The sequence below is a fragment of the Pseudogymnoascus verrucosus genome (assembly GCF_001662655.1).
Source record: "Pseudogymnoascus verrucosus strain UAMH 10579 unplaced genomic scaffold scaffold_15, whole genome shotgun sequence".
Classification (NCBI taxonomy): domain Eukaryota; kingdom Fungi; phylum Ascomycota; class Leotiomycetes; order Thelebolales; family Thelebolaceae; genus Pseudogymnoascus; species Pseudogymnoascus verrucosus.
In genome coordinates, this window is record NW_017263666.1 from 98,867 (window position 1) to 114,634 (window position 15,768).

Here is a 15,768-nt window from a genome sequence, read left to right on the forward strand (position 1 = left end):
TTCGGTGTCAGCAGCTGTATAATATCAATATCTCCTCCCTCATATGTAGCTTTAATAGATCCTGCGTCAAATGGTACTGGATCGCCCCAATAACCATGTACATGACTTCTATATTTGATGTCTAGCGGGTTCCGGCCCTCGCCCAAGTCCAACCAACACGTTATTATCAACGCTACGCCATGACCAAAAAAGTCCATGGCGTCAATCTGGATCTCAGTTGGGCAGGTGTCGCATTGGAACAGGCCCGCGCAAGTTAGGCAGTTGAGCTGTGGATTGTTCCAATGGCTTGCTCGACATGTCAACCTCCTCCTTAATTCTATCGATTGTCCATACGGCACTACAAAATGCCAGTGTGGACAAATGTTTGCATAGACTTTTTTAGGGACCTCTACCTTCTTCCCAACCGGGAGAAGGAGCCAGATTTGATGGCGTAGTAAAAACCTGCCGTCTGTAATTCGGGGGGTAAACTCCTCGTGGTTCACATGCTTAGTGTCGGAAACACTGCGTCTTGGAAAACTGTAGAATCTAGATAGTGAAGATAGTAGCTTGCCGTAGTCAAGGCCGCTACGATACAGCTTCATAACCAAGAAAAATGTGACAGAGGTGAATCCTCTGCATATATGCCAATGGACAGATGATGCACAATCTGCCATCGTGCATGGTGATCGACTATTTACTTGCTGTGCTCGACTATGGAGAATCTCACAATCAAGGCACAGGATGTGCCGTGGTAGATCTCTCTGTAGGATATCCAGGAAAACTGGTCTATCGAGTCCATCTTGCTGATCTTCCCGAAGCCGATCAAGGTACTGGCTCCCCAGAATAAACCAGACCGAACGACAGGTCAAAGTAAACGAGACGGCGGCTGAGAGAGGGAGGAAGGTAGCTATCGACTTGATAATCTCGACGGGTAACTGCTTTAAAAGCGCTCGTGTGTCTGTCTTCCCGGTTTGGAAATGGGATGCTGGTGGGGACGCCATAGTTGCCTGTGTAGCTGTGACTGCTTTGGGACAGGGTAATATATTATAATTCAGAGTCAGACGAACTACATGCTAAATGTCATGCCACTTATATTAATATATCTCCTGATCTGTTATAGTGGCAGTTAGTCAGGGACGCTATCAAAATGAGTCTACAATTACGTCAAATTGTCCAAGTAAGAAGCATGAGTGTCACGTGGAAGCGAAAACGGAAAATGAGAAACTGGAAATATGATAGCAGAGTGTGATCGCTAGATACTGCAATACAGATTCAGTCTCGAAAAGGCTTCGCTCCTCACTTATGCGCTTTTCATCGAAAAGCCAAGAGGAAGCAGCTAAGGCAAGAAAGTACTCTTGAGACGCTCCATATTTGGCTAGACTTTCGTGTTAGTGATGTACAGCGAGAGGGATGGTTCGGCACGTCACCAGGTCCGATTCCCCTCGTAAAGGTGAGAACCTTGTGTCCAACTTTGAACCCTGTAACCCCATCGCCAACCTCTACGATCTCGCCAACTGCGTCAAAACCCCCAATCGTATTAATGGCGCCAAATTTCTCAGTATCCCTATCAGAAGCACCGAATGAGAATTGTTCTTGGCAATCTTTTTCAATGGAAGCGTTGAGGAGGAACAGAGATATCTAGAGGAACCAACCCATAATCTCCTGGATTTACTGCAACACAAATGGTTTTCAGTAGCAGATCACCAGCTACGACCTTGTAGTACCCAGGCACATCTTTGACCTCCTGAGTTGCATCCTCATTTACCCATAGTCCTTTGTGTGGCATATTGCGCTTTTTCTTAATAGCTCATGAATGAGAAGTGTGTATTTAAGGCAATATTTGGATACGGTAATATTATCTAGACTACTATTATACTTTTATAGGAGCAGTACTTCTCGAAATGTACAATAGTTTATGGTCAGAGTTCATGGTCAGTGGTCTCTGAGTGGCTGTACATCAACATCGTGCGCACACTGTGGGGTTTCAATTTACAGAAGAAGACGGACGAATACAGGAAGTGGATTGAGCCGGATACGCGCATAGTGCGCAGCTTCCTGAGCGTGCCGAACCCGTTCAAGTGTGAGATAACACCGAGGAGCGTTTTATATATATGTAGAAGTCCTTGACTTTTAAAGTTGTTCCCACGGTGAATACTCGTGGTGCAAGTCTCACCGTAGTCCCTGCAGCGAACACAGCTTCCCAGCCCCTTCCAAAGCTTCCAAGCGACAGTATCCAAAAAAAACCACAAAAATAACAACCCATGGAAAAATCAAGGCACACCTCACTGCCTCCATTTTGTAGATATTTGCATGGCAGGGGTTCCAACAGCGAGCGAGATTGAGTAAATAGGTATTATTAACTAACGAACGATGATCGTGCCGAAAATAAACATAGTCTTCTTACTTTATAAGGACCTTGAAGTAAAGACGTTGAGTTAACAAAAAGAAATCAAAGCTTCCCAAGTTCGCAGTGACGTGGGCGATGAGAAAATCAGCTGTAAAAAAAATGCAGAGAAACATGTGCCAAGGCTGTATTATTTCCGATGCTATTTTCCCACTGACTATGTATTCTTGACGGTACTAGTCTCTCACCGATGCTGTCTTGTCATCGATACCGTCTTGCCACCAATGCCATCTTCTCATCGGTGCCGTTTGTCACCGATACTTCTCACTGATGCGCCTTCTCATCAACCACTCGAGAAATATCTGGATTGTTTAAAAAGCTTTGCACATCCCAATTACATTGTTCCGCCCATTACCTCCATTGACTGTCCAGCTGATGCACATGCAAAATCGAGCTTTATGTTTTGAAAACTGATTCCCTAGTTTCGTACTACATCGTTCCTTTTATATATCTCCATTCTGGTACAGAAATAGCACTTATGACGCGCACGCAGGGCCAAGACATTGTAATCCAGTATTATTATACACGCCCAGTTTTTCAAGTGAAAATAAATATATATGTCTATCTACACTACATCACAGATCGCCGTTGCCATAGAAGGCTTAATTAACACAAAATCGCAGCCTCGTCGGCACCCGGACCCCAACTCCACCCCGTCCGCCCGTCCCACCCCCAGCCTCGCGCTAGACCCCTCCACACTCACTCACCCCACGATAACAACAGCACTGATTAACAATCCACTCCTCCACCTCACCTCTCTCCAGCTCCCAGCTCCCCTCTTATACCCCCCATACCCACCTCCCAAAGCGACCCCTAGATACCTGCCAAAATGCCACCCTCAACCAAAGAACCCCGCGCCTCCATAATCGGCCCCGCCTCGGGACCTGAAGCTCCCTTTCCCCTCCGCATGCGCGGCGCAGTCGAAAAGGGTTTCGGACGGGGTTCTAAAGAAGTTCGTCCTCTCCCCCCCCCCTCTCCCTCCCCTCCTCCCCTCCTCTCCTCCCCCTTACCCCGCAAAAAACTAACCCCCAACCAAGCTCGGCATCCCCACCGCCAACCTCCCCGTCACCTCCGCCGCCTGGATCGCGACCGCTGAGTCAGGTGTCTACTTCGGGTGGGCGTCTCTCCAGCTCTCCTCCTCGCACCCCTCGCACCCTGCGAACGATAAGGAGGCCGATAAGGACGCTGCGGAGTTCGTGCCGGAGGAGAAACAAAAAGAGGGGTGGAGGGTTTTCCCGATGGTGATGTCGATTGGGTATAACCCGTTTTATGGGAATACCGTGCGGTCTGCTGTTTGTCCCCCCTGTCTCCCCCCCCATTCCGCCGTCCCCTCAACCCCCTCCCACTCATCATTCCGAAAACAAGTATTGACAACAAGAGCAGGAAGTCCACATAATGCACCCCTTCCCCGCCGACTTCTACGGCACCCAAATGGCCCTCAGCATCCTGGGCTACATCCGTCCGGAATACGATTACGTCGATAAGGAGAGCTTGGTCAAGGATATTAGGGAGGATATGGCGGTTGCGGAGCGCAGTCTGGATAGGGAGGAGTGGAGGAAGAGGAGGGCGGATGGGTGGTTGTGGGGGGAGGAGGAGTGAGGGTGAATGAGGGTATGGGTATGGGTGTCAGCGAAGGGAAGGGAAGGGGAAAATGATACAACTGGGTCGATGGTGGGGAATGGGGTTAGATCGTTCTAGAATGTAATTGATTCCATACACTAATCACCACCCTATCCTTCCTCGTCCTGTACTAGTTCTTCTCGTCTCTCTCGCCCTCGACTATCTTGAATTCCCCCGTCCCGTGTCTGTCCACCCGTCGTCCCTCCCAGCGTAGAGAGCCAATGATGTTATACCCCCAAACTTTTAAATAACCTTCCACCTCCCTCCCTCCTGCCACCCCGTTATAACGAGAGTGGATATAGTAGTAGAGGGAGAGATGAACCATGTTTCCATCCCCCACCCAAGACCCCAAGATACCTAATTCCTAATGCCAATTCCAATTACATTTATCTCTTCTCCCACTTCCAATGCATCCTTATAATTACCAAAGAAACAAGAAAACTTCGAAAAGAAAACCAACGAAAGACAAGTAATGCAAAATGCGGCGCAATGCTGTGTATAGACCGCGATCGCGGCAGTCGTCTCTATATATCGCCCGCGAATTCGCGCACGCCATGGCCGCCTCGCGAGGCCGCATATTCGCGTGCCACGGCCCTACTCCCCACCCCACCCCCCACACGCTGCGCGCTACTTATATGCGTAGCGCTGCGCTGTGCTGCGTGCGTGCAGCTTTTATTATGCTGATGGCCGGTGTCGTCGTCAGGTGCGACTATGCGGATTCCCGCTTTCTGAGCGGGCCGGGCCGGAGGTGAAGCACGGGTGGGTGTGATGCGTGCCGGGGGTGTGTTGGTGAGCGTGGGGGTAGTGGTTGTTGTGGTGGTGAGGTGGATTAGATGCATGGGAGGAACTGCGATATGTTAGCTTTGCCCTCCGCGCGTGTGTGTGAAAGAGGGGAATACTCACGTTCATAACAATCAACATAGGGATATCAAACACATCCCTCTTAACCGTCCAACAATAACTGCAATCCAGCTTCCCATCCTTCTCCAGCCTCCCAATCCCCCACTCCCCATCAATCCTACTAACCCTCTCCCCCACGGGCCTCTCCTCCCTCGGCCCCTCCCCGCTACCCACCCCCTCCCCCCCCTCCTTCGTCTGATACTTCAACAACTTACACTTCCTCCTCACGCTCCCTCTCGAGTCTCCAAACGCCAGTCGCGCGAAATCTTCATAGAATTCTACGACAGAATCATCATCCATCAGCTCAGCGAGCAGCACATACGTCGGCCGACCAGGCTGTACATCCATCGCCGCCGGCCTCGTCGCCCTCGGCGTCGCCATCCCGCTTCGTCCCCCCTGGGAGCTCCCCGCACTCGCATCCCCAGAATGTCCACGGTTGACATTCTCATTCTTCTCCCTCCCCATCAGGACATTCTTCCCCCACCCCGTGAGGAGGCTAAACTCCTTATTCACCGCCGCCACCTCTCCACTGCGCCTACACACGAGGGTCGGGGTGGAGCAATCGCGCATGAAATCCTCGTACTCGAAGAGCGTGCGCTGGAAGCACTTCTCCATGAAGATGAGATCCTCGCGATTCAGCGTCTTCGTGCAGCTGATGAATGACGGACGAATGGAGCCGAGCGACTTGGCGATGCGAAGGGTCGCGTTGGCGGAGAAGCGGCGCTGGATGAAGGCCGTGAGGGCGTGGAAGCCGGTGGTGTAGGAGTACGGCTCTGTGACGGAGGTGTATATAGATGACGGATCTCTCCCGCGTTTCGTCGGCGCCATAACGCTCTGGAATTTCGGCACTGGCTTCTGCGGCGCATCTCGCTTAGCAGTCCGGGGGGTAGCAGATTGCGTGAACGCGGTTTTTGGGCTCGTATCGAAGATCAGGGAAGATTGCTGCGGTGACGCGTTCGCGTCGGTGCTCGGACTCGCGTTGCTCATGGGCCCGGTTTCGATGGCGAAGGCACGCGGGAGGTGGTGTGATGCGGGGAGGTTGTAGATGTTCCCGCTCGAGTCCTGGCGCGTGAGACTGCCGTAGTCGGAGAGCATGGCGTCGCGCTGCTGGGGGTAGAGCTGGTTATACTGCACGGTGGCGTTGTTGTACATGTTTCCTGCGTCGAAGGAGCCGCCGTGGGAGGAGCCTGGTTGGTCTTGGGGAGGCGTCTCGGCGGCGCCGGAGGACATGTGGTTCAGCATGCTGAATTCCATGGCGCCGTAGTGGTTGCCGAAGTTGAGGGAATCGAGGTCGAAGTTGAAGAGCGCGGGGTTGCTAGGGTCGAAGAGCGCGTTTGCGAAGGGGTTGGTTTCTTGCATCTCGATTTTGGCGGGGGTCATGGAGTTGCCTAGGCCTTGGAGCTGCTGGTTTCCGGCGAAGCTGGGGGAGAGAGGCGAGGGGTTCGTCATGAACGGCATCGCGTCTGGCATCGGAGGCGCCATTTGCGGGTGGCGGATCTGCTGGAATGGCATAGTGTACGTCGGCGATGTGGTGACTTGCGGGAAGAATCCGCCTACACCAGGTGAAGAATCAGACGCCGCAGTAGTTGGCGCCTGGCTCGGTGTTCGCCCATTGCGCCCGGCGTTGTAGTTAGGGCCAAGCACTGGTCGTAGTGCCTCTGGCGGAGCATCGTGAAGGTATTTTGCCTTCTTCCTGACGCCGTCTTGGCATGCATCTGCGAGATTGCGCTTGATACAGCGTTGACACGGTCTCTCGTCGCCTATTGAAAGTTAGTTTTATCGTAGGAAAATCATCTACCCATAGTAATAGGCAGCTATCCGAGACAATTGGACTGCAAGGAGATTCGACCACACAGGCAAAATTATCTATCACATGGGAAAACATACCACAAGTAAGATGTGCTCTCTGACATGCAAAACATGCCCTCCTCGCCTTCTTCCTCCTCGGCCTCAACGGATCCTTGGGATCCAATTTCGGCTTCTTGGTTTCCCTCCCCTCACCAACTCCATTCTGCGCCGCACCCTCCGCCGCTCCCTCATCATGCTCCTCTCTCGCATCATACTCATTCTCAGACGCGACATCAGACGAATCGTCCACAATCTCGCTCTCATGTCCCGGCATCTTCACGTCTTGTCGCTACTCCGTAGCTATCGTCCTGTCGCCGGGTATCCAATGTCTTAAATCACACCCCAATTCTCCCTTTTCCCTTCTCAGCGCCGAAACAAAAAAATCGTCACACCCCACAACGCAAGGGCAATCAGTACGTCCACTTCTCTACGCCGTCTCCGGAGAAACCGTCGTGCGCCTATCCTCTTCCCGAGCCGTCTCGTGCCGTGGCAGCAGACAGACACCTTTCGCGAAAAATAAATTTCACTCGTCGTACACCGCGCAGTGTAGCTGAAGCTCGTGCGCTGCACCCAGCCGGTCCTGGCCCGCGTCCAACACGTTGCCGCGGCCTTTCGCTGACCGTCTCCTCTCGTCTCGTCCGTCTCGTCTCGCTTGGCCCGTGTCGTTCAGACAGGGTTACGCAGCATAAGCCTCTGTATGCGCCTCCTTCGTGTGTGAGCGTGCCGGCCACGTCTACACTCTGCTCGTACAGCTCGTAAGCCCGTCCGTCCTATCCGTTCGCAATTCCGCCGTGCCCTTTTCTCGGCCCTGCTCTCTCTCTCGGCTCTCAGCCTCTCAGATTCCCTGCTCTCGTGCGGTCGCTGGACCCGGACCCGTCACGCGCGTCGTCCGTCGTCGCTGTCGTACCGCCGCCGTGTGCGTTGCTTGCCTCTGCCTGGCTGGCTGTGATGCTGCTGCAGCTACCCGCGTGCAGGCGCGGGGCGTGTCGAGCTGCGCGTGCGCGTGGGGAGGAGTGGTCGGGGATGTGGTGGCGAGGTCAGACGTGCATGCGGGCATCGCATTGGCGAGGCCGAGGGGGTTGTTTGGTTTGTTGGTGGTTGTGAGTGCGGCGTCGGGGATTGTCTCGTGAGGTCTTTTCGTTTCTTGTGTTGCTTCGGTATCGGCGTCGGCGTCGGTGGTTGGGGTTGGAGAGAGCGGGTTTTTCGCAAGCGCTTGCGCTCCTCGGCGATGCGATGCGAGCTGGGGGGGAGTTGGAGGTAGTTGATTGATGTGATTGAGTGGAGAGTGATGTGGTATGGCCGAGGCTGTGGTGGGTAATGTACGAGTAATGGTAGGCCAATGGAGTAATTGCCCGCGTGGATCGGAGCTAGGAAGGTAAGAAGGTAGAAATGTGTGGTGTGTGGTGGGTGGTGGGAGTAGAGTAGACTGTGATGGCTATGTCAGTTCCTAGTGTAAGGCAGAAGGTTAAGGCGTGCGGAGAAAGAAATAGCGCGGTCAAGGTTGGGCGCCGAAAGCCGCATGCGAAAAAAAAAGGGCTGAGGGCTGAAAAGGAAATAAAAGCAGTAAACAGGGCAGGGAAGAGCGAGCTGCTTTTTTTCACTCGTGGGAAAGGAACCCCGCACCTTGGAAGAGTCTGGGCACTGCCTGTGACTATGACTGCGCCTTAATGTTTTGATAATTTGTATTTTTGGGGTTTGGGATTCCACATGATATTTTGCGGAGTGGTTACTTGTATTTTTAGCAATTAGTCCGTGAGTGATTTAATGAGGAAGGAGAGAGTGAGAGTGAGTTAGAGAGAGAGAGAGAGAGAAAGGGAGAGTATATAAGTTCAATTGGGGGAGAGTGAAGGAGGTGAAGGTAGAGAGAGGTGATGTGATGGTCTAATAGTAATATTACATACAATACAGTATAATAGTAATATTACAAACAGCCAAGTCAGTACATACAGTTCAAGCCAATACAATGCATCTGAATACAATAATATCAATCAGTACGCAGCATCTGAACCATTTAATTATACGATAGTATACGAGTAGTGTATGTAAGAATAGAATCTGCATCAGCATCTGCCATACAGAAATACAAGAAAGGACAGAGACAAGAATGAAGGGCACAAGAGGGACAGAATGAGAGACAAAAGGGACAAATAGGACCAGAGGGATTTAAGGAGGGACATGATGACAGAAGGAGAGAGGGAAAGAGGGAAAGAGGAGAGACACATCAGTGCATGGCCAAGGACATAAGACAGAAGGTACCTTGGCCTACGACAGAGGTACATAAGCAGGGTTCAAGTCACATGGGTTTTTGACTCTCTCTCTTCTCTCTCTCGCCCGCCAAGAAAAGCACGGGAAAGTGTACGCCCGCCTAAAATTCTGCAGCGGACACCGCCGTACAAACAATTCGCGCAACAGCCGAGGATGTCACAATGCACAAGTACCGATGTCTCGTCTGCATGTCTCATTTGTCCCTATACCATTTTGTCCCTTGTGGTGCAAAAGTCGACAACGCAGTTACTCATTATGCCCATTGTTTCTTATTTTGTCCCCATTTAATCCATTTCAATCATTGTTTTCATGTCAGCCTGTCGTGTGTCCGTATTGTCTCAATTAATACCCCATTGTTTCCTTATTTTGTTTCCCATTTGATTCGTTCCAATCGCTGTTTATATTGTCTTATTTGTCCCATTCGTCCTATCCCCGACCCATTCATCCCCCAAGGTCTCCCCCCAGCTCGCACTGGATGGACCCAGTTCAGAAATCCCAATAAACCTTCCTGCTCGCACAAGAAATACACGTACTGTACTCCATACATACTGCTCCATACATACTGTCGACCCTCTCCTGTACGCTGGGAACCGCATCAAACACCCCTCCTAACCCTCCTAACTCGTCCCCTCCCAACCCCCCAATCTCAAACAGTCTCACTCCCCCCCTCACCATCTCCCAATCCCGTGACATCTCTCCTTCCCCCCCTTCCCCTCTGTGATATCTTCACCAACCCACCTACCTGTACCTGTGACGATATCCATCCCCTCCATCCATCCACTGATCTGACTCTGCAACCCCTCCACCGCCTCTGTCCCATCCTCCACTGACTCACCCACGCCCGCCACTTACACCCAGACCACCCAGCTGTCCTCCGTGCGCCCATCACAGCATCACCTAATCACAATATCACAAATCCGCAGCTCACTCTATATCACCTCGTAAACACCGATTCACCAATCGCACGTGTCCCCTCCCCAGACTGGCTGGCACCGATGAGCTGGAGGCGCTGTCACACTGCAGATGTCTTACATCCCTCCGTTCCACAGGCACTCGCTGCAGGCTGCTGCACAGACACAGGAGGATGACAGGCTCTGATCTGCTGTGCTGTGCTGCGCCATGCTTGTTGGTGATGGGTGGCGCTGGGTGCTGCTGGGTGCTGCTGGGTGATGCTGGTGATGCTGGGGTGCTGGGTTCTGGTCTTGGGTGGTGGGCGGATGGCGGTAGGTAGTGGTAGGTGCTGGATACGAGACGATACGATACAATGCGGTGAATGTCTTGCTTGCTTGCTAATCTGGCCGTGACGGTGATGGCGGTTACACGCATGTTTCGGGCTGCGTGTCCCTGCCGCGCTGAGGGGTGACAAACCCAGAGGGGGGCGAGACCGAGTCGAGAGATCTCACCGGTTGGTTGGGGTGGCTGGGGGTTTGTTTGTTTACGAGGGGAGTATCACACGGACGGGACGGGATAGGGAGTTGATGAGGGAAGGGAGGAGGTGGAAAGGTAGGTCTAGGTGGTGGGAGTCATCCGATCTCCTTCTTCCTTCCTTCCCCTTTCTCCCCTATCCCGCCGAATCCAGACGGACAGATAGACAGACAAACCACACCCCGTTCTCCCCTTTTCATCCCATCCCCAGACTACCCAGGCAGCACAGCAACACAAAACAACACACACATACATACATACATACACACATACATACGCGCATCTGCACCCTCCCGCTCTCCGCCACCACCATACCCCCCACACACACACATACATACGCACATAACACCGCAGCACAGCCGCTGCCCACGCCAGAGACCCGGATCGCGCCAGTGCGAGAGCGGTAACCCGGAGAGTGGGCGTTGCACGGCATGTATGATAGGCAGCGGCGGTGGTGGTGGGGATTTGTGTGTGATTACGGAGCAGGTATGGGAGGGTGACGGGGGTGGGATTTATCATCAGTGTTGTCTGAGATGGGGTAGAGGGGTGATATGGGAAGGGTATAGGGTTTGTCTGAGATGGAGGAGGGGTGTTGTGATCGATCACAGATGAAGATAGGAATGAGGATGAAGATGATCTCGTGCGATATATACGAACGCGTCTACATACAACCCCCTGCCGACTCTCCGCTCGAATCGGCGTGCCCCCCCGTGTTCCCATCTAATCAATCTAATCCTCCCCCCATACCACCACACTCCTACACCCCAAAAACCTTCAGCAGATCAAGTACACTGCGAGTAATAAGGCGGACTAACAGCCTCACACGTCGACCCATCCACACACCCCGTACACCCCGTCCACCCCTGCCCCCCACACTGTCCATACTTCGGGCTCTTGCACCCACCTGGCGCCGCCGTACTCGTCGGTGCCGCACCCCCAGTCGTAGGAACAACACTCGTGGCCATCGTCGTCGGCGCCGCGGTCGTAGGAACAGCAGTAGTTGGTCCAGAACCAACATTCGTAGTCGGCGCCGCTCCCCCACCACCTTCATACGCAGGCCCGGTGGCAGTACCGCTCTCGACGCCAGCGCAGGTGGCGCCGGCGGATTTGGTGAAGCCGCCGTATACGGTTGGGCCGGGCGCGATGTAGGTGGCGAGGGATTGGTAGATGTCTACTTTTATTCCTGGGTCGGTGGCGGCGTAGGCGCCGGGGAGTTGGATGAGGGAGGGGGAGGCGGAACCGCCGCCGCTGATGGTAAGTTGGTCTTGAGGGTTGGGTTAGCTTGGGTTTATGGGGAGGGGGAGGAAGGGGAAACAAGGGAAATGGAAGGGGAAGGAAAAGGGAAGGAGAGGGAGGAAGGGGAGGAAGGGGGACATACAGCAGCTCATATACAGCTGTGCCCCGCCGAGGGAGCCAGCAACGTGCAGAGCCACCACTTCGGCGCGGAGGAGGTAGTCGCCTGCGGGGATGTCGGCAGGGATCTTCATGTTCACGCGGCCGCAGCAGAGGTTCATGTCTTTTGTTCCCCAGTAGTCTGCGGCGCCGTTGCTTCCTGTGCCCTGTTTCCAAATACGTCAGCCATCAATGCACATACATCCGTGATTGAGTGCCCAGAGGGGAGGAGCTGGCAGTTAGTCAGAGAAAAACATACCCGCGCCCACGAATCCTCATAAATCTTAAACCACCCCGCCGACCCATCCGCCGTCGCCGCATCCTCCACCTTCGAAAGATACCCCAACACCGGCCCAAAATGATCACCCCCAATCGCCTCATTCGCACACGACCTATCCCCAGGCTGCTGGTGCATCTCGACCGTCACCGTTGAGCCGGCAGCCACAGCACATTTCCCTGCTACGCCAGTGGCGCCGCCGACGTTGCAGCGGAGGTCGTTGGAGGTTACGTCCGAGACGGGGGAGTTGGATTGGGGGAGGCGGGCGCAGAAGGATTGGTGGGGTGGGTGTTAGCTGGGTGTTTGAAAAGGGGGGGGGGGGACTTATTTCATCGACGCCGTCAACCCAGAGATCTTGGAAGGTGGCGTGGCCGGCGACTTGCTGGGCGGCGAGCGCGGCGATGAGGGAGATGATCGTGGTGGACTTCATGATGTGCGAGTTGATAATGACACCGAATAAACCTGACGTCCATCCGTCCCCGGCTGGTCGAAGGATATATATACTCCTCCCCTTTCACTGCCCCCATCTTCCTGCCAAGTTGCCCACGCGTCCAAGGCGCTGATGTAAATTGCTTTTATATTACACACCCCGCCTTCCATCTAGCTAGCACATCACGGCAACTCGATCCGTGACCACCACCATAACCAGGACCGAAGAAAGAAAGGATAGGCGCTGGACATCCTTCTTCAACCTTCGAGGCAGCGTGCCCCGCCCGGCAGATCTCCCAGCCCACGCGCCTCCGTCATATCCACCTCTTAAACCCACCCTTCTATTTCTCCGCCTCCACGCCGCCGGCCCTGCGGTCCTTCGCACGCCTAAACCCTACTACTCTCTGCTAACAGGCGGACAGAACCCCATCTACCGCGTCTCGCCCTCATCGTCCCTGCATATCCCGCCAAGTCGCGTGGCTTGTCCCCGATAGTGTTTAATCAATCCATTACGCCGGTGGCGTCGAAGAGAGTGTTGCCCTTGCGCGCCTTGGCGAGTCGTCGGTGGACGTTTGACAGCGCTGACTTACTTACTACATTACCTTAACTCCCGGTTGGCGACAGGGGCGAGGTGCATTTTGCCGGTGGGCGGCTACCCCACACGGATGCTAAATGGTAAACGTTTTTGATGGGGCGGGCGGGTTTTGGATGGGGGAGAGGGGAGGGGAATTTGGGGTAAGCCACAGGGATTGCGAGGTGCGTCGGAAGCGGGTGCCGGTGTCTTGGCTGGGGGGTTGTTTTACGGGTGTTGCTGTCAGATTGCAGATTACGAGGAATGAATGTCTCATCGCGAAATTGGTTGTGGGGATAAGCGAATTGTCGGAATTTCGGGTGCACGTCGTGTTTCTTCTTTTGTTTCGTTTCAGTCATGAATATTTGTATTTACTGGACTGTACTGTATGTAAGGTTTATTCTGCGCCGCAGAATACTACAAGTGGGATACAACACTCCCACATCATCATCTCATTATTCAATCCAATCCAATCCAAGCCAAGCCCCCAACATACCCCCCGTCGAGGAGGTAAGCCAATTCCACTAAGTCAAAAGCCCAACCCCATCAGTCTCTCCCATACATCCACCCCTTATGCGGTGGCAGCGAAACCAAAGCTGGGTCCGCTGGCATCGAAGACACCGTAGAAGGCGTTGAAGAAGGTGTCACCGTAGATGTTCTGCTGGCCGTTACCAGATGGCTGGAGAGAACCGAAGCAGCTCGTGCCGGTGTTGTCAGCCGGGGCGAAGTTGAGGTACTTGGCGGGGATGACGGCATCACCGCCGTCACCGATGGCGACAGTGAGGGATGGGAGGGTGGTGCTGCAGGGGAAGACGTAACCGCCTTGGGTGTTGTCCAACTTGGAGCCGGGGACGCTCTTGTAGTAGTTGGCGACCTGCTCGTCACCCATGAGGATCAGGGTGGTTCCGGTGTCTGGAAATTGTTAGTGATGAGGTGGGGAGGATGGGAAGAAACAAACTAACCGGCAATGGCGGTGTAGCCTGGGGAGGTGAAGGCCTTGGATCCGACCTTGTAGGAGGTGCTGGGGAACTCCCACCAGCCGTTGCTGTTGTCGACGGAGGTGTAGGAAATCTCGCCGGTGTAACGGCTGGAGTCGGTGGCGCCAAAGTCGTAGGCACCGGTTGCCTGGAAAGGAAGGTAGGCTGCGAACAGGGGCTGGTCCAAGCTGGCCTGGGCGTTATCGAAGAAGGTCTTCTGCTGGGTTGGCTGGACTGCGAAGACAGATTGTCAGTGAACATTCTTGCAGGCCGGCGCAAACTATAGACAAAGAAAACATACCAGTGTTGATGCTGCTGAAGGACAGTCCGACGAGTCCATCGTTGGCGCCAGAGACGAATTGGGAGGAAGCCTTGTTGGCAATCTCAACAGCCTGTCCCTTAACGGTGGTGCCACCAATGGTCACAGTGTCGGTGCCGACGGTACCGGAAGATCCACTGCCATCAGCATACTGAATACTCCAGGATGCGCCAGACATCTTCTTCCAGGTGGTGCTCTTGGTAGGGTCAAAGACGTTGTGGTTCTTTTGCGCAGTTGCGGGCAGGCTGGTGGAGAAGACCCAGCTAGAAACATATGAGCTACTTTTCCCATGTCTCATTCTTGTGAAAACAACTTACAGATCGGCGCTTCCGGTGTCGAAGTCGAGGTTCAAGGTCTGTCCGCCAATGGTGACTTCGCAGACGTACTCGACGTTCTGGGAGTCAGGCTTGGCTGGGACGGTGCCGTCCTGGCGCTTGACAAGGTTTCCGAGAAGGACGTTGATGATGCTCTCTGGCTCGGAGGGAGTCAGGCCGTACTTGGCGTAGGCCTTGAGCAGAGCAAGCGTACCATTGCGCTGGTAGTTGCCGTTGTGGACAGCGGGGACGCTAAAGGACGTCGCGACGCCGGCCTCGGCGGCAGGGGCGGCGGCAACACTCGCAGCGGCGGTGGCGAACAGGGCAAGCTTGCTGGCGGCGACCATTTTGACGGTGGTTTGGCTTGAGGGTTGGATGGAGATGTGGAGAGAAGACTGGATGAGGGAGTGTCGAAGGATCTAGGAACGTTCCATCGCGGCCCCTTTATAGATCCTCTCGATTGTCACAATGGTACATCACAGAGATGATGATGTTGCGCAAGGTTGACACAAGCTTTGGGCCAAGGATCACCAAGCATCATGGCGCCGGACTGCCGATCAACGCTCCGGACGGACTGGCTTAGCTAGCAACCTCCCTCATGTGGTAGGCCGGCCTTCGGTGCATTGTTCTCTAATTGGAAGGTTAGGAACCGCCGACTAAGTTCCCCGTAGTTGATAAGTAGTGCCTGACTGTAGCGTCTGAACGTGGGGTGTGGCATGTGATATTTAGATCTGCAGCATTTTGAAGATGACCTGGGGTCCACTGGTTCTACTGCGCGTGCGGCGCTGATGGCACCCATGACACGAAGGGTCCATGGCACATCTGGAAGGAATCATTGGCAGGTCTGCCGTTGAAACGTTGATTCAAATGCGTCAAATGGGAGAAGCTTAGGGTTGAGGCTGTGGCGATATTCACACACATCTTCCTAATGCGATGAGTGTTCGCCGGCAGAAGACCCAAAGTAGGCAGGTGGATGCTAGTGACGATCGGAGATCGCCAAGGTACCCTTTGGACGATGCACGTCTGCCATGCAGCCAGGATTCAGCCC

The 15,768-nt window shown here is 53.9% G+C and overlaps 5 protein-coding genes across 5 annotated transcripts; 1 reads left to right on the forward strand and 4 right to left on the reverse strand.

Moving 5' to 3' along the window:
• Window positions 1-1,354: 1,354 nt before the first annotated feature.
• Window positions 1,355-1,765, reverse strand: VE01_04973 (uncharacterized protein; the record flags this gene model as incomplete). The annotated part of the gene is made up of 3 exons (XM_018274439.1): window positions 1,355-1,359; window positions 1,407-1,543; window positions 1,632-1,765. The coding sequence occupies 3 exons, from the start codon at window positions 1,763-1,765 to the stop codon at window positions 1,355-1,357; spliced, it is 276 nt and encodes a 91-aa protein (XP_018131415.1).
• Window positions 1,766-3,101: 1,336 nt separating this feature from the next.
• FMN1 (riboflavin kinase) lies at window positions 3,102-4,100 on the forward strand. The gene is made up of 3 exons (XM_018274440.2): window positions 3,102-3,335; window positions 3,421-3,675; window positions 3,767-4,100. The coding sequence occupies exons 1-3, from the start codon at window positions 3,213-3,215 to the stop codon at window positions 3,980-3,982; spliced, it is 594 nt and encodes a 197-aa protein (XP_018131418.1). The 5' UTR covers window positions 3,102-3,212; the 3' UTR covers window positions 3,983-4,100.
• Window positions 4,075-8,397, reverse strand: ERT1 (Transcriptional regulator of nonfermentable carbon utilization). The gene is made up of 4 exons (XM_059463659.1): window positions 8,375-8,397; window positions 6,791-8,198; window positions 4,907-6,663; window positions 4,075-4,850 (listed from the first exon to the last, which is right to left on the reverse strand). The coding sequence occupies exons 2-4, from the start codon at window positions 7,023-7,025 to the stop codon at window positions 4,833-4,835; spliced, it is 2,010 nt and encodes a 669-aa protein (XP_059319783.1). The 5' UTR covers window positions 7,026-8,198; window positions 8,375-8,397; the 3' UTR covers window positions 4,075-4,832.
• A 2,360-nt stretch (window positions 8,398-10,757) lies between these two features.
• On the reverse strand, window positions 10,758-13,261 carry VE01_04976 (uncharacterized protein). The gene is made up of 4 exons (XM_059463660.1): window positions 12,439-13,261; window positions 12,093-12,389; window positions 11,820-12,000; window positions 10,758-11,705 (listed from the first exon to the last, which is right to left on the reverse strand). The coding sequence occupies exons 1-4, from the start codon at window positions 12,538-12,540 to the stop codon at window positions 11,224-11,226; spliced, it is 1,062 nt and encodes a 353-aa protein (XP_059319788.1). The 5' UTR covers window positions 12,541-13,261; the 3' UTR covers window positions 10,758-11,223.
• A 284-nt stretch (window positions 13,262-13,545) lies between these two features.
• PEP1_1 (Type I transmembrane sorting receptor) lies at window positions 13,546-15,024 on the reverse strand. Its single transcript, XM_018274443.2, has 4 exons — window positions 14,724-15,024; window positions 14,389-14,669; window positions 14,073-14,321; window positions 13,546-14,022 (listed from the first exon to the last, which is right to left on the reverse strand). The coding sequence occupies exons 2-4, from the start codon at window positions 14,582-14,584 to the stop codon at window positions 13,682-13,684; spliced, it is 786 nt and encodes a 261-aa protein (XP_018131419.2). The 5' UTR covers window positions 14,585-14,669; window positions 14,724-15,024; the 3' UTR covers window positions 13,546-13,681.
• Between the last annotated feature and the right edge of the window lie 744 nt (window positions 15,025-15,768).

Coding starts and splice junctions, on each gene's coding strand:
- FMN1 (XM_018274440.2), top strand. CDS start 3,213: ATGCCACCCTCAACCAAAGAACCCCGCGCCTCCATAATCGGCCCCGCC. Junction 3,336..3,420: donor TCGGACGGGGTTCTAAAGAA/GTTCGTCCTCTC, acceptor CCCCCAACCAAG/CTCGGCATCCCCACCGCCAA. Junction 3,676..3,766: donor GGAATACCGTGCGGTCTGCT/GTTTGTCCCCCC, acceptor CAACAAGAGCAG/GAAGTCCACATAATGCACCC.
- ERT1 (XM_059463659.1), bottom strand. CDS start 7,025: ATGCCGGGACATGAGAGCGAGATTGTGGACGATTCGTCTGATGTCGCG. Junction 6,664..6,790: donor GAGAGCACATCTTACTTGTG/GTATGTTTTCCC, acceptor AACTTTCAATAG/GCGACGAGAGACCGTGTCAA.
- VE01_04976 (XM_059463660.1), bottom strand. CDS start 12,540: ATGAAGTCCACCACGATCATCTCCCTCATCGCCGCGCTCGCCGCCCAG. Junction 12,001..12,092: donor ATGAGGATTCGTGGGCGCGG/GTATGTTTTTCT, acceptor ATTTGGAAACAG/GGCACAGGAAGCAACGGCGC. Junction 11,706..11,819: donor ACAGCTGTATATGAGCTGCT/GTATGTCCCCCT, acceptor CCAACCCTCAAG/ACCAACTTACCATCAGCGGC.
- PEP1_1 (XM_018274443.2), bottom strand. CDS start 14,584: ATGTCTGGCGCATCCTGGAGTATTCAGTATGCTGATGGCAGTGGATCT. Junction 14,322..14,388: donor CTTCAGCAGCATCAACACTG/GTATGTTTTCTT, acceptor CTGTCTTCGCAG/TCCAGCCAACCCAGCAGAAG. Junction 14,023..14,072: donor AGGCTACACCGCCATTGCCG/GTTAGTTTGTTT, acceptor AACAATTTCCAG/ACACCGGAACCACCCTGATC.